At 47.8% G+C, this 20995-nt stretch overlaps 1 protein-coding gene across 1 annotated transcript; it reads right to left on the bottom strand.

Moving 5' to 3' along the window:
- Positions 1-17121: 17121 nt before the first annotated feature.
- On the bottom strand, positions 17122-19555 carry Rhob (ras homolog family member B). Its single transcript, XM_041639414.1, has one exon. It carries the CDS (start codon positions 19156-19158, stop codon positions 18568-18570), a length of 591 nt encoding a protein of 196 aa, XP_041495348.1. The 5' UTR covers positions 19159-19555; the 3' UTR covers positions 17122-18567.
- Between the last annotated feature and the right edge of the window lie 1440 nt (positions 19556-20995).

Below are 20995 nucleotides of genomic sequence, written 5' to 3'. Positions count from 1 at the left end.
TTCTTTTATCTTTGCCCCTGCTTATGTTTGTCCCATCTGAGGCTGCCCAAGAACTGCACCTAAGCAACAAACTATCTACTGTACCTCATAAAGTAATCTTCAAGGTTTCAACTTGGACTGCATGCAGCCTTGGGCTAAAGGTAGTGGAGCACAAGTCAGGACAGCTGTCTCTACTATAGACCAGGACTCTGCTCTAGAGGTGGTGGGACCTAGGAGAAGGGAGTCTATAAACGAAGCGCACTAAAGTTTCTCTAACTAGCCGACTTTATTCAGAGCATCAGACAATTTATACACACAGGGTTAAGAGGAGTCACCTGAGCAAACGTCCGGTCACAAGAACAAGCTGCACATAGCAGGCAAGTCATATGTGGCAAAAACGGGTTTTCCCACACAGTCACAAACAAATAGACAAAGCCAGTTATAATGAGTAATCTGAAGTAAGCTTATTCCTGTGCACGATAACTGGGAGAGATGTGAAAGCAAATTCCGAGAACAATTCTGTGATTTGGAAGAAACTGAGATCACGAGACCCCCTGTCTTGTTTTCTTGGAGTTTTCCTACAAACACTTAAAAATTCTCCTCACACGCCTCCATTCTGGGACCGAGGTACGACAGTCCCAAACTGGGGCAGGTCCTTGCCCTGTCTCTTCCCCACAGAACAAAACTGAACAAAGTTCACCTTCAGATGCAACATTCTCCTCATGGCAGCCGTGTAGGCCCAGTGCTTCAGCACAAACCTCTCTCTGTGCTGTAGGGAAACCCCAAGTCATCTTCTGAGGTAGGGTCTGGCGCAACAATGAGCTACCTATTCCCGTTCACTTCCCAGATAGGCAGTAGGGAGCCCCTCTAATCCTTGGCAGTTTGTTTCAAAGCTGGATTCTGTTATGGGAGTCAATCCAACACCACCATTAGTCTTAAGGGGCAGGGGCAGGCACAGGGGTTCAGTAGAATTATTGAAATTAGGCTTGGGATTTGGGACACTAAAGTCTGGTCCTTCTCTAGGTATCCTATTCAAGTGCAGGGTAAAACCAGACTCCTCTCCAATCAAGACATTGGCTTAAACATATATGAGCATAAGCATGCGCACGTGCATACACACACACACCCCTGCACACACACACACACACACACACACACACACACACACTCACACAAGATAAGCACAAACATTCATCAAGAGTCAGAACTTTTACTGAGCGGAAATAAACAATGTTTTTAACAGCACACAGCCCGCCAGTTCCCCAGCCCGTTATTCCTCTTGTATTAGAACTGTATTCCTGTTGGTGCATAAGGGATAAATAGTCGGACCCCTTACAGAGCCACACCCTCACCCTAATGCCCACGCCTTCATCTCCAAAGACCTAGCAGAAGTGTCTATTCTTCTCCCCTGTATGTTTTAGATCAGGCCACGTACTCAAGCTCTTTTTACTGTGCTCTGAATAACCTCTGGTGGGTTTGCTCATCCAGTTAGGTGGGGAATATAAGACTCCTCTCTGCTAGGTCACTCCATTGAATATTAAGTGTATCTGAGTGTAGGAAAGGGAAGGGCCATGAGCCTGGAGGACCTCATTAAGAAGCCATTCAGGGAAATAGCATTCAGTCCTCCAGAGGTCACCTCTGAAGCTTCAGGGTCAGCTCTGCCCTACAAGCAATCCCAGCTGCAGCTGGCCCCCAGGGTCTTCTGCCTCTTACCTAGTCACAAAACTAAAGACTGGTGGCGAGCTGTAGAGCTTCTCCTGATAACTGGATGAGGACCCTCCTCGCCTGCAGATCTCTGCTTATATCCACTGCTCAGCTTATGTGACTGACTGCCCATATGGGTAATGTACCCAGGCTCTCTTGGCATCAGACACACTCCCCCAAAATCCAGCTCAGCAGGAAGGCTGCTGTTTTGTACTCTGTGGCCATTTCCAAATTATCTAGAAAATTCTTGACCTCAACGATGTTTATGTTGAGACAGGAGTCAAAGAGAATTAAATCAGACCCCGTTCAAGGTACGTCACGAGTCATGAGCCTGCAGGAAGACGATTTTCAGATAATGCGTTTCCAAGGCAACCGAGAACAAACTCAAAACATTTCATGGTTTCCAAGTTCAATGTTGACCAGACTCTCATGAGGCCAGGGAGATAAGAACCCCATTTCCCTCTTTTGGCAGTGAGCAGCTGGAGTTTGGGGGGCTGCCTTTGCACTCCAATTTGCCCATTTGGGAGTCCTGTAAACTGGCGGGGAGTGGGGGGCTTCAGAACCACACATGGAAAGATAGACAGATACTGACATGGAGAGCTGGTTTGAAGCCTATCTCACAGTAGACTCAAACTTCTCCAGGGGCCCAAGTCAACAGAGGGCAGGCTGAGGCCTCAGATGACAGAGCTGGGAGCCCTAGACAGGGCCCAGAGCACGTTCTGACAATGTGTAGTCCTATTCAAAGTGGGGGAAGAGCTTTTGTATTTTTTTTTTTGAGAATTATGAACAGGACTGGGTGGAAGTACACCAAAAAATACATGGTCATTAGGAGAGGTGGGATCAGTGAACTCTGAGGTCTCACCCACTCCAGAAGGCCTGGGTTCTGAAACCAGGCAAGGGCTGAGCTACTCATACAGCCAGAGAGGGTCGACACAGGCATCAAAGGCACATGCTCTTTCAGGGCACTGAGGGCATTCATGAGCAGCTTTTATCCTGGGCTTTGAAGGGAGAACAATAATTCCATGCTTAATCCAAAACATCTTGGGGTAGGGCTATGGCCTCTGAATACTTCCTGGGGCTTCTGGGAGTTCCTGGGGCTGGTACTGGTGTAGCAAAGGCCTGCCTGCCACCTGGCTTCTCCTCAGCCACAGGGGCTCAGCCTTTTGTCAGAGGGAGCAGGAGCAACTGGCATTTGGGACAATCTGGTTTGACTTCCAGTCACTCAGAAGCAACCATTAATTGCTGTGACTTAGTGAAAGTCTGTGGCAAAGTGAGACCGCAGCCAACTTGATTTCTTTCCAAGATATCTTGTCATAGGACCAGCAGCATTTCAGATGAAGTCTTTCTTAGGGAAACCTATTCCTGTGCTCTGGCGCCTAAATCGACAAGTTTAAATGGTTTGAAAAGTTCACTTGTTGCCTGAATTCACAAATTAACCAGGTGGTTAAACTGTTCTAGGTACCAATTTCCTCATCTGATACATAAGGACCATATAATTTGGAATTGCTATTCAGTGTTTCCAGAGATAGAGGGGGGAGAGAGACAGAGAGAGAGAGAGAGAGAGAGAGAGAGAGAGAGAGAGAGACAAATAGAGACAGAGATGGAGAGACACAGAGAGAGGGACAGAGAGACACACACAGACAGACACAGACAGAGAGCTAGACAGACAGACAGACAGACAGACACACACACACACACACACAGAGAACACAATTGTTAGCATCTAACCTTGGCTTAGATTCCTCTATGAGCCAGCAAGACAGAATGTTCAGGTCCCACTGAATCAGCTGTCAGCCATGAGCTCTGGTTTGAAACAAGCAGAGAAGGACACCCTGCCTGCTGGGATGCAGGGATTGCTCTATAGACTTTCAAAACCCAAGGACCAGAGCTCTCAAACACTGTTCTAGCAGGAGGTGTTGATGCTGGAGCCAGTGATCTCTTAGGAGGCACAACAGAGGGGTTGTTATTTGGCACGAGCGCTCTCTCTGCTCTTGAGGACACAAATCATATCTACTTACTATTCACAGCGTTGAGCTCAGAGCCTGGCATAAGATTCAGTAAAGAGCTGGTAAAATGGAGTAAAAACGACCAAGATCCCACATCTAATGTTCTAAGCACGTGACAAGCCCTGTTGCACTCACTCCTCAGAGCCTTGACTCTCATGAATTAGTTAATAGCTAGAATGTCTTAAGGCCTTTGTGTTGGACAGAGCAGGGTACAGAAAGAAAGTGACAGAACTTTTTAATTTTGTTCTTATGGCTCCCTGTGATCCCAGGCAGCCACCCGTTCTCTTTGGCCTCAATTTTCTATCTTTTAAATAGGAAGCTCAGACTGAATGACTTTGGGCATCTCTGCCACTTGTGGTAACATGTTAAAAATAAAACCGATTGTATCATACAGGGGAAAAATCATGACTTGATTACTCACTTTTAGTTTTCCAAGAAGCATTTGTAAAGACTGTTGACTGGGGTTTCTGTCCTACCAGGTCCCACATCCATTTAGTCCCAAGTAGACACACAGAGGTCTACATTAATTATAAACTAATTGACCTAGTAGCTCAGGTTTCTTTTTTTTTTTTTTTCTTGGCAATATATTTTTATTTTTTTTTTAAATTTATTTATTTATTAAGGATTTCTGCCTCGTCCCCACAACCGCTTCCCATTTCCCTCCCCCTCCCCCGATCAATTCCCCCTCCCTCATCTGCTCGAAGAGCAATCAGGGTTCCCTGACCTGTGGGAAGCCCAAGGACTGCCCACCTCTATCCAGGTCTCGTAAGGTGAGCATCCAAACTGCCTAGGCTCCCACAAAGCCAGTACGTGCAGTAGGATCAAAAACCCACTGCAATTGTTCTTGAATTCTCAGTATTCCTCATTGTCCGCTATGTTCAGCTAGTCCGGATTTATCCCATGTTTTTTCAGACCTAGGCCAGCTGGCCTTGGTGAGATCCCAATAGAACATCCCCATTGTCTTAGTGTGTGGGTGCACCCCTCGTGGTCCTGAGTTCCTTGCTCATGCTCCGTCTCCTTCTGCTCCTGATTTGGACCTTGAGATTTCTGTCCGGTGCTCCCGTGTGGGTCTCTGTCTCTGTCTCCTTTCATCGCCTGATGAAGGTTAATATTCCTGAGGATGCCTATGTGTTTGTCTTTGGATTCACCTTCTTATTTAGCTTCTCTAGGAACATGAATTATAAGCTCAATGTCCTTTATTTATGGCTAGAAACCAAATATGAGTGAGTACATCCCATGTTCCTCTTTTTGGGTCTGGCTTACCTCACTCAGGATAGTGTTTTCTATTTCCATCCATTTGTATGCAAAATTCAAGAAGTCCTTGTTTTTTACTGCTGAGTAATACTCTAATATGTATATATTCCATACTTTCTTCATCCATTCTTCCGTTGAAGGGCATCTAGGTTGTTTCCAGGTTCTGGCTATTACAAACAATGCTGCCATGAACATAGTTGAGCATATACTTTTGTTGTATGATAGGGCTTCTCTTGGGTATATTCCCAAGAGTGGTATTGCTGGATCCAGGTGAACAACCTAACATAGTAGCTCAGGTTTCTTATTAACTCTTATAACTTATATTAGCCCATTATTCTTGTCTGTGTTAGCCACATGCTTTGTACCTTTTTCGGTGAGGTAGTCACATCTTGCTTGCTCTGTGTCTGGCTTCCTCTCTGTCTGGGTGACGACTGCAAACTTAAACTTCCCTCTTCCCAGAATTCTTGTTACCCTGCCTATACTTCCTGCCTGGCTACTGTCCAATCAGCATTTATTAAACCGGTATAAGAAACAAATCTTTACGGGGTAAAACCACTGTCTCACAGCAAAAGACTAAGAATTATTCCAGGCCACCTTTAAAAATCTGATATACTCTTATCCTCTGAGAGAGAGCAGATCTCTCTCAGAAGAAAGAGTTCAGCGAAAAATGACCTGTGCATGACCGTTCCCTGACCTCCTGAAGTACACCAGGAAACCCAGACACAGCTTTTCAAATAATTCCTTTTTTTCTCCTGAGACAGGATTTTTTTTTGGGTAGCCCTGGCTATCCTGGAACTCACTCTGTAAACCAGGCTGGCCTCAAACACAGTGATTCTCTGCCTCCCAAGTGTTCAGACTAAAGGTGTGTGCTACCACTGTCGGGCTCAAATAATTCTTGATGTAAAGAATTCACCTAAGATCCACTATAGAGAAGCAAGAAATAATGGCCATCAAGACAGGGCAAACGATGTAGATCATAAGGATCTTTTCCTTGAGCCCAGCCCCTGACCAGTGGTCCCATTGGGTGGCTTTCCTCAGGATTGAGACTCTATTAGGGGCCATCTCATCACACCAGGCACAGAACAGATGTATTTGCTCAGGGGTGTCCAACCTCAGTGACATGCATGTGTTGGGTCATAGGTAGTCCAAAAGCCACAGACTGCACACATACAGAAAGACATTCCCCTTCCAGACTTCAGCACCAGGGCTCCCACTGGTGCACAAACTCTTGTCTCTCTGAGAGAGACAACCAGGACTTTGTACACTTTAAGAGGTTCCCAGCCCACCAAGATCAAGGTCCTCAAATCCTAAGGACAGAAAAGTCATTCTCACCTTAACAAGATGGCATGGTTGTCAACAAACTCACGTTAATATAAGAATATACTCAGGGTTGGCTCCAAAGAGGTAGAATTGATTGCCATCGGTAAACGAAGCTGCAAAGGTGTCAGAGTTGTTCAAGCCAGGGTAATCCCCTAAATTCCTCAAGGGGTCAACACAGCAGACTCCTATGAGTACCATTAGTGAGGCCATTGTTTACCAAGTCTACTTCTGACAGAAAGAGACCCCACCTCCCCTGGGCTAGCAACAGCAGCAGAAAAAGGGCATGAGAACTGAATTTGCTGGCTGGTTTCTCTCCACTTCCCAAGGTCACTTCAAGTTGGGTGGCAAATGCAGATTAGGGCCAGGCAGGAAAGAGGTGACAATGTCATGAATTCCAAGACAAGCCCAGGAGTCCTTGAGATGCACCCACTGCCCCACGTAGCAAATCAGTTTGCCAAGTGGGACCAAAGATTCCTCCATGCTGTGGATTACAGAGTCCCCTTCAGTAAATAGAACAAGAGAAAGTTTCCTGACTCCACGCAATGTGAAAACACACACTCTTTGTTAAAAAAAAAAAAAAAAGCAAACAGACCAAAAACTATGACAAATGTGCCTTCCCACATCATGAAGGCAGTGTCAGCATTGAGTAAACTAAGTGAGCGGCCCTCTGGTCACATGCCTAGGAAGCCAGCCCTGTCTGCAGGGGGTGGGGTAAGTGTAAGTATTCCCAGCAGAGTTTGCCTTCACAGTTTGAGGACAGGTTAATCATAAGCACAACTTCTAACCTGTGAAGGAGAAAGGGGTGAGGAGAAGAAAAGAGGAGGAAAAGGCAGACAACAATTAAAGCTTTTCTAATTCAAAAGAAACATTCAAACGTCACTGGATGCAGCCATGAACTAAGACACACCCTTCATGGTTCTTACAGCCACGTGACTAGAGCATCTTCCTTCCACCCTTCTCAAGGGTTAATGTTTTTAAATTTAATAGTCATTGTCAGGTAATAATAAGGTAGGAACTTACACCTACTATGATGCTTAGGGGTCTCTGGCTGGTCAATAGGATTAGATAATGTTATTAGAATAATGACTGACTTACTGGTGGCTTTGTGAGAGAAAAACTCAAAGGCATACACACAGAGACACACACACACACGTACACACATGTTCTCCTTTCTCTTGTCATGTGATGTCCCGTGCCCTTTTGGGACTAGGAAACTGTGATCAAATGTACCTCTTTATCTTAGACCCCCCAGAACCAGAAGCCTTTTTTGCTTACCCAGGCTGTCATATTGCACAGTTAGCCACAGAAACTGGGCCAATTCACTGAAGTCTTGAAAGGTCAAGAGAAGGTTGCCACAGGAATTGATTGATAGTTGTCCCAAGTTCTGAAACAGCAGAAAGTTGCCCCTCCCAGGCTCCCAAAGCCCAGGGAAGCAACTACTACCTACAGAGAGAGTCCTGTCCTCTAAATATTACGTTTATTTCCAAGAAAAACAATCATACAAGAGTCTTAGTATAATAGGCCTTATTCTGTTCAAGACCCAGACATTCAGGAGAATCTGCTACAGATTCCAGGCATGGTGGAGGTTGGTAGGAATCCCTGCTGTCCTCCTGAACACAGCCCTGGTGTAGTGTGTTCAACACATGCATGTAGACGAACCGGCAAAGGATGCAAGTTAGGAGAGACAAGAGCCTTCACGTTGGGAAATGGGTGAGGGGAGGTATCTGTCGGCCTTCCTCTTCCATCGGAGCAGAAGCCGTCAGGATGAGCTACACCAAGATGTGCTTTACTTCTGAAAGCCTTACACTGTCTAGAAAAAGCAGTGGGCCTCCCCTGTAGGAGAGCTCACAGGAGCCCCTGGCCACGAGGCCTGAGCCCACCTATCACATTCAGTGTGATAACAAAACCTAGTATTCTTCACCGTCTACACACATTTGAACAAGTCACCAGACTTGCAACAAACAGCAGGAGTCATTCTACTTACCAGAGTGCCAGTGTCCAGGTAGAATCTGAACCAAATCTCATGGGTAGATCCTAACATGTCTGCCCTTAAAAGGAGGGAGCTACCCACATGGTTTCACTAGGGCCTGAACCCATTCTTGGTGGCCTCAAGCTGGCCTCTGCCTCTGGGCCACCAGAATGGGGTGGTCTCCATCACAACGTCTGAGAGAAAACCTCGTATCTATCCAGTTCCAGTTCTGCCTCTTTAAACTCAAATAGCATTTTGACCCTCGGCCTAGTGAAGGAGATGCCTGACCAATCACAGTGTGATTTGAAGAGGATGAGTCAGACCCCAGCTAAGACAGCCTTCCCAGACACCTGTTGCCAGCTGAAGCCTGAAATCACATGTGGTGCTTCCAAAGGCTGGGAGTGACCGAGTGACTGCCCTTGGCAGGCAACCACCTCATGAGGGCAGAGACCCCAAATCTGGCACCAGACACATTAGAATTTGGAATCTGGCACAGCTGGATTGATTTGGCATTCTATCTCAAAGTCACTTAGGGGGGAAAAAACGCAAATAAAAAAAAAAAAGAAAACAAAAAAAAACTTGAAAGTAAACCAGAAACAGACAAGAATCTTGCTGGTGACTAGACTTCTCCAAACACGGTCCCGACCTCATCAAGGTCAACCATTGCCATTATCAGTTCAAGGGCAGTTTTCTCGGAAGAAAAAAGCTAAAATTATGGCTACAGTGAGCTTGGAGGGATTTGCTTTGTGCCCACCTCATGCTTTACTCCTGGTGAAGGGTGTGTGTGTGTGTACATTTTTTCAATTCTCCTTGACCAAAAAGGTAAAACAAAAACCATGTATAAAAGGCTTTTCTTCAGTCTGCCACTCCTGTAGTCTAATGAAGCCAGACAAACAAGTCAGCCCTGTCTTAAAGGGATTAGCAAGCTCGATTGCTGTGGGTTTGGTGAACTCCCCAGTAGAAGTGGAGCCCTGGGCTCTGGCACTCACAGACATGGTGGTCAAATGACAGAGCCTCCTGCCTTCTTCGTTCCCTCTGTGATTGAGGATTTTCCTGGGCTGCAAAGAAGCAGAGGCTTGCTCTCTTGGTGTGCAGATGTAACCCCTACGTCCTGAGCTGCGTACATCCGTGCCTCGCTCACACCGACTAGTAACTCAATCTCTGTAGCATGTATTTTTGGATTTCTTCAGACTGGTTAACATCTTTACCAGTACCCACTTCACCTGGGCAAGTTACGGCCGCCCTTTCCTTTGATGCCTGTGCCATCCAGGTGGAGCTGGCCAGTGTGCCTCTCTCTGCAAGTTTTGTGCCCTGGCAGCCTCACTCTTGTTAGGAGGCAATGTGTCGGCAGCCTGGAACCAGGCTGCTGCAGCCTCTGCTGACCACTCAGGAGCTTTGTGCTCATAGGAAGAAAACCTGCTATCCCAGATCCTTCTACTGCACATGGGAAAGCCTCCGTTACCTCTACCATTTCCCCTGGAACCCAATCGACAGGCGCTGACTTCCCTGCAGAAGCTGCCAAGTTCATCTATGTAATTCTCAGGGTCTCTGAGTTACCAAAGGCCCCCTGAAGTGGAGGAAAGATTCTGTGACCAAGTAGTAACTGAGCAACTTAGATGTGCTAACTCCTGCACCAGATGCTGAGGTTGCAAGACAGTGGGTACCATACAATTCTCCAGGGATCTTATGGTTGAGAGGGTCTTCCATACACCTCCAATGCATCTTAATATATTTCATTTTGAAGTCTATTTCTTTTCTTTCTTTCATTTATTGATTTATTTATTTTTTATTTTTTTGGTTTTTCAAGACAGGATTTCTCTGTGTAGTTGTAGCTTTTGGAGCCTGTCCTGAGCTCTCTCTGTAGACCAAGCTAGCCTTGTATTCAAAGATCTGCCTGCCTCTGCCTCCTGAGTGCTGGGATCAAAGGCGTGTGCTACCACCGCCTAGCTCCATTATTTTTTTTCTAATGAGAGTCTGAAGGGAGTGGACCAGATGGGAGGAAAAGGAGGAACTAGGAGGAGTAGAGTAGAAAAATGGGAAACAATAGTCCGTGAGGGAGAAAATATTTTCAATAAAATGAAAATAAAATAAAAATAAAAAGGAAAGGTCTCCTATAAACAAGATTTTTCTTGATGATTCTCTCACATATTCAGCAAAATTTCTTCCATTTCCACTTTGTGCCTAAGCTACTGAGATGAGGACGCAGAATGAACTAGGCTATGTGCCAACTACCTGGCTCGGTCATGTTTAATCTTTAAAATTATTTCACAAATAAAGAGGCTGAAGCAGTAATGTATAAAAATAATTGGCCCTTGAGGGCAGAGAGGTGGCTCGGCAGTGCAGAGTGCAGGAGAACCGGAGTTCTTGTACTAGAACCCACGTAAGGAGTCAGGCATGGCTCCACACACCTGTAAACCCGGCCCGGGGGGAATCCTAAACAGGATCTCTGACGCTGCAGGGTCAGAGAAAGAACCCACGTCCCATGAATAAGGTGGAGAGAGCTAGAGATACCTGATACCCAGCACCCTCTTCGGGCCTCTTTTCCCACAGGTGTGCAGAGGCCCACACAGCTGCATACACCACACACACACACACACACACACACGCACGCACGCACGCACGCACGCACGCACGCACGCACGCACGCACGCGCAGTGGGGTCCACATGATTAAAGAGGAAGGGAGACGCCCCTTGCCCCCTCTCCACTCTTCTGCCTTTCACTTGAGGACCCCAGCAAAGAATTTAGACCTCTTCCATCATCAGGTGAGGATGAAAGGGATACACAGAGATAGCAGAGATGGTGGGAAACGTGTGCCTGTGACCTGGGGCCACTGCTCCCTCAGGCCTCCTCGGCAGCCCACTCACTGCTGCTCATTCTGAGTGTCCTTTGTTTACTTTTGGTCACTATGTCACTATTGCCCCTTTCCTCTTCAAATTGCTTCTACATCCATTGCATTTTGTCTTTATTTGTTCTATCTGAGTTGTCAGGTAAACATCTGCAAACCATGCAACATCTCTCGTCGCTCATAGCGTTACAGCTGTGGCACTACGAGACCCAGAGAGAGCCTAGGCCAGCTAGCTTACAGTCACGGTATCTTGTTTAGTTCTTCTGGGTCTCCATTTGGCGTACAAGTCTAAGACATCCTTGGGAGAGATTTGTAGTCCCATGAATGCACAATGTAAGGACAGGGCACCAGTGGGCCTCCCCACTTACAGCATCTGCCCGGGTATGTGATCGCATATCTGAGCATTCCATATTTGGCCATTACTGGAGATTGTATATTTTATAAGTGCCCCCCCTTTTTTAGCATTCATATAAATAATACTTTCTTATACTGTCAGAGTTCCACTTAAAACTTTTCTGCTTTTAAAATAGCAAATGTGTTCTTGCATCCCTTTGAGGTGCTTCTGGAAGGTTTTCATTGTTTATCCAAACATCGAATAAGCTCTGGAACAAAATGGAATCAATCAGTAGCAAGAACTGGCTTCTTGTACCGTTTGTTTCCTACCTTTTCAGAGCTGAAGCAAACACACTCACCTCACAGTTGTCAAGCAGAGATGACAGTCTTTAAAGTCAGAAGCTCGCTTCCCCAGGCCTGCGCTTTCAGTCGGTGATTTCTGAAATGGAAAGACAGGCGAGTTCTGCCAAGCTTCCAACCAAGCTGCCTTTCTCTGAAACTTACAGCTAAGCCCACAGTGTGACAGCTGAGCAATCCAGCCACCCAGGCGTCTCTGTGGGGGTGGCTCTCAACCCTGGAAACGCATTGGCCCCGTTCCCCTCAGAGACCTCCCTGTTTGGAGCACATCATGCACTTCTGCTAGAGGTGGGGTAGAGAAGAAGGCCTTTTCTCCATTGGTATTGTCTGTGTGCAAAGCCCGGTCCTATCAGAGAATTGGTTTAAGCTGTAGATGCAGTTCAGTAGTAAAACACAAGCTTAGTGAGCAGGGGGCCCTGGGTTCAATCTCCAGCACAATAAGAGTAGCAGTTGGAGTAGTGATGGAGTTGCTGGTGGTGGTGGTGGTGGTGGTGGTGGTGGTGGTGGTGGTGGTGATGGTGGTGGTGGTGGTGGTGGTGGTGATGGTGGTGGTGGTGATGGTGATGGTGGTGTTGGTGATGATGGTGGTGGTGGTGATGATGGTGATGCTGGGGCTAAGGAGACTAACAGTTGGTAAAGTGCTTTCAGTATAATCATGAGGCCTCAGAACCTATGAACAGATGGTGGTAGTGCACGCCTTTAATCCCAGCACTGGGGAGGCAGAGGCAGGCGGATCTCTGTGATTTCAAAGCCAGCCTGGTCTACAGAGTGAGTTCTGGGACTATCAAAACTACACAGAGAAACCCTGTCTTGAAACCACCCTCCCCCAAAAAGGACCTGTATAAAAACAAAACAAAACAAAACAAAACAAAGCAAAAAAGCCATACATAGCAGTGCATGCTTGTAATCCTAACACTGGAGATGCGGAAAACAAGTGGATTTGGGGCTTCCTAGCTAGTCAGCTTAGCTACTTGGTAAACTCCAGGTCAGTGAGACACCCTGTCTCAGAAAACAAAGTCAGTAGCACCTGAGGAATGACACCTGAGGTTGATTTCTGACCTCTATATGTGCCTGCATACAGGCAGACACATGAGCATGCACACACCTGTACACATCTACACAAGAAAAACAAGAAATTATAACTTGTAAAAAGATCTTTCTTTCTTTCTTTCTTTCTTTCTTTCCTTCCTTCCTTCCTTCTTTCTTTTCTTTTCTTTTCTTTTCTTTTCTTGTGCCTGTCCTAGAACTTGCTTTGTAGACCAGGCTGGCCTCGAACTCACAGAGATCCACCTGCCTCTGTCTCCCGAGTGCTGGGATTAAAGGCATGCACCATCACTGCCCAGTTTTTTTGTTTTGTTTTGTTTTTTGAGAAGATTTTTCTTAATCTCTGGACTCAAAAATCCTACACATAGCCCAGCTATTCCAAACCCTGACCATTGTCATTTAGAAGCTTGAGTTTCATAAATGTTGGTTCTTTCTTTATTCCTTCAACTACTATTTGCTGAGGTCCAGTTCTTGTCAAGCACATGGCATCAGGCACACTGTGGCAAACAAGCCGACAAGCTTATGGTCTTGTAATCAACCTCTCATTCCATCCTCAGCTGCATCATTGTTTTCCCTTCCAAGGCGCCTGCCAGAACCCCTTTGCCTCCATCTTGGGTTCCAGTCTCTAGCACTTCTGTGATCATGAGCACACTTGGCTTCTGCCTTTTGGGAAAGCTTCATCCCAAACACAGAGCTGAACTGTGCCTCCATTCCTGATTTCTGGAAACTCTGAGGCAATAAGCGGTTTTTTAAGACACTGAGTTTTGGAATAATTTGCTATATAATCATAGATAATAATATAAGAAATAAAATAAAATCACAAAACAAAGTGCTAGGAATAATCCTCTATGCGAACTCAATCAATCCTGGCTAATATTATCATTATTATTGCTTGTTTAGATATAATACTAGATGGAATATTCTTCATGGGAGGAGAGATGAGGTCTATTCATCTCCTGCATGCCAAGTTCCTGGCATAGTTTTTAGCCCATAGTCAGTCAGCTAACAACAAATATTTTGTTGACTACAAGAATAAACAAAATGGACCTTTTCTGTAGCTAAGTTGGTAGGGTGCTCACCTAGCATGCATCGCGCCCTGGGTTCAAACACCACACAAACAGGGCATGTATACCTGTAATCCCTGCACTCAAAAGGCAAAGTCAGGAGAGGATCAGAAGTTCAAGGTGATCCTCGGCTTTATAGTGGGTTCAAGGCTAGCCTGGGCTACAATAAAACCCTGTTTTAAGGATTCAGGGTGGGGTAGTGGCATGGATAAATAGGAAAGAATGAATTGAGTCCTCTAGACTCTTACCTCATATGTGGGCTGTTGAGAGTTGAGGACACAGGCTGAGTGTTCATTCTCTGGTCAGACAGCCAGATGATAAACCAAGGAATGTGGTAAAGATCGGAGAAACTGAGGCACAAGGTCCTTTTGTGTGGTCACTGCTTTAGTAAACCAAGTTGTCTTTCCCAGGAGTGCATTTTCCTTCCCAGAAGCTAACCAATGCCTGCAGCACATTCATGGAAGGCACAGAGAAAACACTGAAATAATTAGCAAGCACCTTCTCGCCCCACCTACTAGAAGCACCTGAGCTCTGGATGGGAGGGGAGAGTAGGGGCTTGGTTGAAGAAATATATGCCGGAGGGCTACATAAAGCAGTCACCTCAAAGAGGTCAAGTCTTACTAGTAATAAAAAGAAACTGTCCACCTCATCAAAGTGTTAATGGCCCAGTTGTCCACCCTCCCACCCTCAGTCTCACTATTTCTTCTGCCTACACTTCACCCACTCCCACTTTAAGAGTCTACTCAAATTTCTTCACGCACGACATCCTTCCCAATGTTCAAAACAACTGTAGGAACTGCTGCCCCGGCCCCTATCCTCCTTACAGGTACCTTCATCAGAGGATGCTCAGGCCAGGTGAGGGCATCCCTGCCATTGCCTGAGCCAGAAACTGTGACCTAGTTCCTGAAGGGTAAGGATGGTGTCCCATTGCTCTTCTGGTCCCCATTGGTAGATGCTAGTATAGAATAAATAGAAGTTCTGTTCCGTTCCGTGGCTCCCGGGTAAGAACGTCATTCAGGACATACCAGAAGGCTGCAGAATTTGCCCCACTTCATATGGAAGCCACTTCCCCACTCTCTACCATGACAAGCACCTCCCCTTAATCTAAGCCACTCATCCTCAAATCGTTGTCCCCAACCCTGCACTTGTTGTCACTTAGGACCTTATCTGCAACCCCAATTCTCAGACCCCCACTCAGACCCACTGGGTCAGAATCTCTGGCGCTACCATTAGCAGCAAACTGTGCTTAACCAGAACGCCATATGATTCCTGTCACGCTTAAAACACATGTGGAAAAGACCTTCCAATCCAGGTTGAATTAAGATTAAAATGAAAGGGGAATTCTAGACAAGGCCCCTTGCTGTAAAATGCCCGTGTCCAGGATGAAGGAAGCTCCCCCCACTGTTCTCCACAAAACAGTTCAACCGGCAGTTAGATGAACGCAACACATTGATTTTAAATGTGCAAAATGAATTTTCATATCCTTAGAATAACACCAGATGTTTTACCTCTTTTTCCTAATTGATTTTCCAGCCTACAGCAATTCATCTTTATATTTTCCAGTTGGGTCCTGGTGTAACAAAAAGAGTGAGTTCTGGCTGGTATATTCTAGTAAATGCCCTGCATCTTAAAGCAAGTACAACCCTGGGGCTGCTGGGCATCACCTGCCTGTTGGTCCTTCCCCCAAACGTGAAAAATGAAAAAGAGTTTTAGGTCTGTGCTAGCAGGAAACCCAGAGTGGCTCTTTTCAGGACGTTTGGTCTCCAGGCTCTCGGATGGGATGTCTGGCTGCAAAGCTGAGTTCTGGGCATTTGGCCCAACCAAGCCTGAGCGCTTCCCCAACAAGAGTCCTGCACTCCCTGGTACCGAAGGGCTCTGGGATGTGCAAGTAAACACAGTCTTTCAGTGGAAAGATTTGCCTCTAAAATGGAAAGAAACGGACTGTGGGATAAAGGTGAGAGAAGTTAGATTAGATTATGCTCATAGAAGCAGTCACCCTGGATGGACCCAGCCTCTATACTCCTGGGGGAGCCCAAACATCCCCCACTGTTGGCCCATGGGCCTCACTCTGCAGAGCTAGAAGCCCTGTTCCTGAATGCTTAACTGGGTGAAAGGTCACCACAGACAGGTTTTTCTGAGCTCACAAAAGTGCTTGAGAGTCTGAGGGAAGCCAGGGAAACAGAAGCTTCAGCTTTGATGCAAGCAACTTCAAAGGAGCCCCCCCCCCCTCCCGGGGCCCTGGCCTCAGGGTGGAGGCGGAGGGGGTGGAGAGTGTAGCAGCCCTGCTCTAGGAACCCAGAAAGCCATGATTCCAAACAGAAAAAAATACCTCTCAAGTAGACAGGGAGAGGTTGGCACCCTTCCCTGGACGCCTGTGAGAGCTGGCAGGTTTGAGCCCTCCTGTCTAGAGCAGAGTTTTAAAGCTGTCTCCTAAGAACAAACCAGCCTGTCTAGCTAGGTACACCAAAGACGGAGCCTGCCTGAAATTAGGGGGTTCTCAACGTTGACTCTCAAACCCGGACTTCCCTAACATTAAATCCTGACTGCTCAAACACACAGCCTTCTGTCTACAGGGCCAGGAACTAGTCCTTAGACTAAGGCATTTATGGGACCCTTCTGGAAGCATTCAGGTAAAAGTTGTATAATAATAACAAGCCGGTTCCTTATTTTAACTCTCTCCCTGAAATCCCACTCAGAAGCTCCAGGTACACATTCAGTTCCCCAGAGATACCAGCTTAGATGGGAAGGGGCTGGGAGGGGGAGGGTGAGAGATGGGAGTCCAGGATCTATTTCCCACCTCTTTCAAGTTCCCAGCCTGATCCATTTGTAATCAACCACACCTCTTGAAAACATTTTAAAAATCTACATTTAACATTGACAAATGACAACCTTTCCTGTTGTCAAAGAGTGAGAAGCAACACCCCAGATTACATTAAAGACATTTTCTAAAGACCTACAGAGGAAGTCAAACCAAGACTTTAGGCCTCACCTAATGGGACTAAATTCACAATAATTAATACACTCTAGATGTCTGAGTAACAGGCTTAACCTCCTCTGGGAATGTGACAGGAACAGCCTGGCCCCTCTGGGTCACCCAACCCCCTAAAAGGTGTCGGGCTCATTGACTATGTTTACTATAGAGAAGACAGTGGATTCACTGCCAGAAAGGGGCTCTCTGAGAATTCCCCCCTTATCCCAAATCCGGATATTTTTAATGACACTATTAAGCCACAAGAGCCATTTATAAATGTCATCATAGTCTTTTAATATTTTACATAAAAAACTGTATACACAGCTTATAGAACTTTTATGTAAACATCGTAAGCTCACCACTTTGTCATTTATCAGTTTATTTAAAAAATAAAACAAACAAACAAAAAAAAACCCCCAAGACAACAATTTAGTAGAAGTACCACTGGGCAGGATAGGGGAGAGGGAAAGGGCCGGGTGTAGGGGGAGGCTTTTCTCTGCTCTGCACACAGAATGTAGAGAAAATTTTACATAGCTGAAGATGGTCTTCCTGGGAGGGGAAGGTTTAAATAGACCGAAATGTTGCCTTCCTTTATCAAAACAGTGTGCATAAGCTAAACAAATAAAATTCACAAAACAGTGTTGACACTTTTTTCAAGAAAACAAAAATTAGTGTTTTTTAATCTTATTTTAAAGTCATCATAGTTTTTTTAAAAAATAAAATCAGAAGTAGATGAGGTTACAGCATACAAGTGTGGTCAGAATGCTGTCGTATGCAAATGACAAGCGCACTGAGTGTCAAACAATGAAACAATTGTGCAAAGAATTCTTTTCATCAACAACAATAACAAAAAGAAAAAGCTTCAGCCTTTAAATAAATTCAGTAACAATAGGTTCTTGGGCTGAACAACGTTCACTTGTGGGACAGGCACAAAGTTCGCTTATGGCAAAAGTGACCCCCGCAGCACACCCTGGATCCTCTGCAGGTGGCTGGAAAGGAGGTTCGCTGGGGGGTTGGCCCAGGAGACTGTGTCTGGAAGCCGCTTCCTCACAACCCTAAGTCAGTCGCAAATGTCTTCCCATGATGTGGAAAGATGGCCAAGTCCAGTTCATGCTCGGATGGGCCGGCGCCTGATCCAGCCTGGGAAAAGAGTTGCTCTTGTGCCCTGGTCACACCACTCACCACCACGAAACGACACCATTCTGCCTCCGAAAATAAAATCTGCATTTATGCAACACCCCTCCATTACCTTCCCCAGCCCTTCCCTTCCGTGGTTCCAGGGGTCTATGTTACAGACATGGAGGGACAGTAGTGGCTCGCTGGTTACAAGCGGAACATCTGTTGGGGTTCATCCACTCTGCGTGACCCTGGTGAAACCAGAGGCAAGGGTGGGGCAAGAGTGGGGTGGGGGTGTAGGGAGTCGTACATACACACAACCACACTTTGAGGCCTGACTCTTTAGAAAGAATGCTCAGGAACCCCTTGGCACTCAGCAGGGCGCCCAGGCCTGTGCTACACAGCTGGACACACACAGACACTGGGAAGGGGGAGCTCGGTGCCCACGCTAATTCTCAGCGTGATCAGCCAGAGTCACCAGCAGATGCCAGGCAGTCTGGTGGTGTCCTTGGGGGGCGTGAGTCTCCCTTTCTCCCGGCTCGTGGGCGACCGGGCCGAGGAGGGGGAGCCACGCTGGCAGGGGCGGGAGGCAGGGCGCGGCCCTCATAGCACCTTGCAGCAGTTGATGCAACCATTCTGGGAGCCGTAGCGCTTCTGCAGCGCGGCGCGTGTGGCCGTCTCGAAGACCTCGCGCACGCCCTCCTTGGTCTTGGCCGAGCACTCGAGGTAGTCATAGGCTTGGATGCGCACCGCCATGGCGCGGCCGTCATCCGTGCGCACTGGCTCTTGCTTCATTCGGGCCAGCTCCGTGCGAACATGCTCATCGCTGCGCAGATCTTTCTTGTTGGCCACCAGGATGATTGGCACATTGGGGCAGAAGTGCTTTACCTCGGGTACCCACTTCTCGGGGATGTTCTCCAGAGAGTCCGGACTGTCCACCGAGAAGCACATAAGGATGACGTCTGTGTCCGGATAAGAGAGCGGCCGTAAACGATCGTAGTCCTCCTGGCCTGCTGTGTCCCACAGCGCCAACTCCACCTGCTTGCCGTCCACCTCGATGTCCGCCACATAGTTCTCGAACACGGTAGGCACGTACACCTCGGGGAACTCGTCCTTACTGAACACGATCAGCAGGCACGTCTTGCCGCACGCGCCGTCGCCCACCACCACTAGCTTCTTGCGGATGGCCGCCATGAGCTCACCGGGCGCGGGCAGCAGGAGGGGCCCGCGAGCGCCTCGCCGCCGTCCCGCTCCCTGCTTGCCGCTCTCCGCTCACCCGCGGCCGCGCGCAGCGGGCTATGCTCGCTAGCTGCACCGGGACTCCGCGGCGGTGCGTTCTCTCGGGGCTCTCTGGCTGCTGCGGCAGGGGCGCGGGGGCATAAGGCGCACGGAGCGTGTCGCCGCGCTGCTGCTGCCGGGCGATACTGCGGTCCTCGGCTGTCCCGGAGTTGGGTTGCTTTGTGCAAGGCGATGGCTGGTGCTGCGGACTCGGCCTAGCTTCCGTCCCGGAGAGAAAAATCTCCAGATCTAAGGAACAGAGGCACAGACGAAGACAGCTGGACTGCGGTGGCAGATGCGGGCTGCGGCCCTAGCGCCCGCTATTTAAAGAGTCCGGCCACTTTCTTAATATAGCCACCCAATGGGAAGCCATCGGGCTGAGCTCATCGCTGCGGAGCTTGGCTCCGATTGGCCGCTCGCTGCAGTCCGAAGGCGGGTCCGGGCGAGCGTGATTGACGGCCCTGTCCGCCGGGCTGGGAGAGGCGGTGACTGTGGAGTCTGCGCGGCGGCCCTCCCCTAGGGCTCTGTGGCCGCAGCCTCTCTGAGCGCGAGGTGGTGGAACAGTCAACCTTGAGCCCCCCGGGTCTGAGCGGGCAGTTCCAAGACGAGCCTCACTTTTGTGGGGCGTTGGCTATTCCCACGGTTTCAGATTTACCTTAATTCCGAGCAAACTCCACGCCGGTGATCAAACACTTGGGGGTGGGGGGAGGGTGGCGCCTTTAACGTGGTTTTGTTTTTACATAAACAGACTCCTGTGCACACTTTTGTCCCTAGCCCCCGTTTTCTTTCTTACTTTCTTAGGTGACAAACCCCTCTTCCGCTCTGGGCCGCACCCTGGTACTCGCCCCGAGGCAGTCTTTTCACAATGAGAGAGGCTGACAGTAAATTGGGTGGGCCTGGGTGAGTCTCCTCCAGGCTCTTCTCTTCAAGGCCTGCACTTAGGAATCTAGGAGTAGCACAGCCTTAGGACAATGGAAAGAGGGGAAAGGGGTGCAAGCCACTCCGCCGAGAAGAAATCGTCCAGCTTGGAGAGGCACCCTCCACCCAACTCTGCATCACGTCTGATTCAAATCCTGAAGCCGGAGAACTGCCCGCAATATGCTGCTGCAAGCAAACCCGTTCGCTCCAACAGCTCAAGCAGATGAAAAGCTTGAAGCTGGGAAAGTGGAGTGCAGCCTCACAGGGGCCGTGCGGGTGGCACGCGGTTAATGTAAGGTGGAGAGAATGTCTAGATATTTCATACCAGGCCTTAATTCATTTGTCACCCCATCCTGCAGGAAATGGCACCTCCTATCTTAAAGGATCTAAGTCAATCCATTGTAATAAATAGAAGGGGTAAAAAGAAGCCAGGGAGTCAAGGAGGGCCTCCCCTGAAAAGAGAGACTCTTTGGACATAGCAAAAAGGGAAAGAGAATGGCTTAATATAATACAGCTGCTCTTGAAAGGTAGTTGAAACTCAAGTTGGGGTCCCTCGTGGAGGGTTAGGCTAAGAAAACGACTTCCGGGGTAGAGGAAATGATCCAGCATGTCATGATGAAGTTGTTGCCCCATTTCCTTCTCACCTTCCCTGTGAGTTGTCTGAAGGCCAGCATCTCCTCTCAACCTCAGCCTCTTGAAGACCTAGCACCATGCCTGGTCCTTTGCAAGAATCAATAAACGGTGGGTACAGCGGTAGGCCTGCCCACCTGTGGGAGTCCCGGCCATGCAGGGGGGTCTGGGACCGACTGTCTGAGCCTTCGGGTCAGAGGTCAAG

The sequence above is a fragment of the Microtus oregoni genome, unplaced genomic scaffold (genome assembly GCF_018167655.1).
Source record: "Microtus oregoni isolate MIOR12 unplaced genomic scaffold, Mior012 000058F_ref0000040, whole genome shotgun sequence".
Classification (NCBI taxonomy): domain Eukaryota; kingdom Metazoa; phylum Chordata; class Mammalia; order Rodentia; family Cricetidae; genus Microtus; species Microtus oregoni.
Note: the sequence above shows the minus strand (reverse complement) of the source record. Positions and strands in the feature narration are given on the sequence as shown.

Bases quoted from the DNA above. Each gene is read 5' to 3' on its own strand.
- Rhob (XM_041639414.1), bottom strand. From the start codon at position 19,158: ATGGCGGCCATCCGCAAGAAGCTAGTGGTGGTGGGCGACGGCGCGTGC.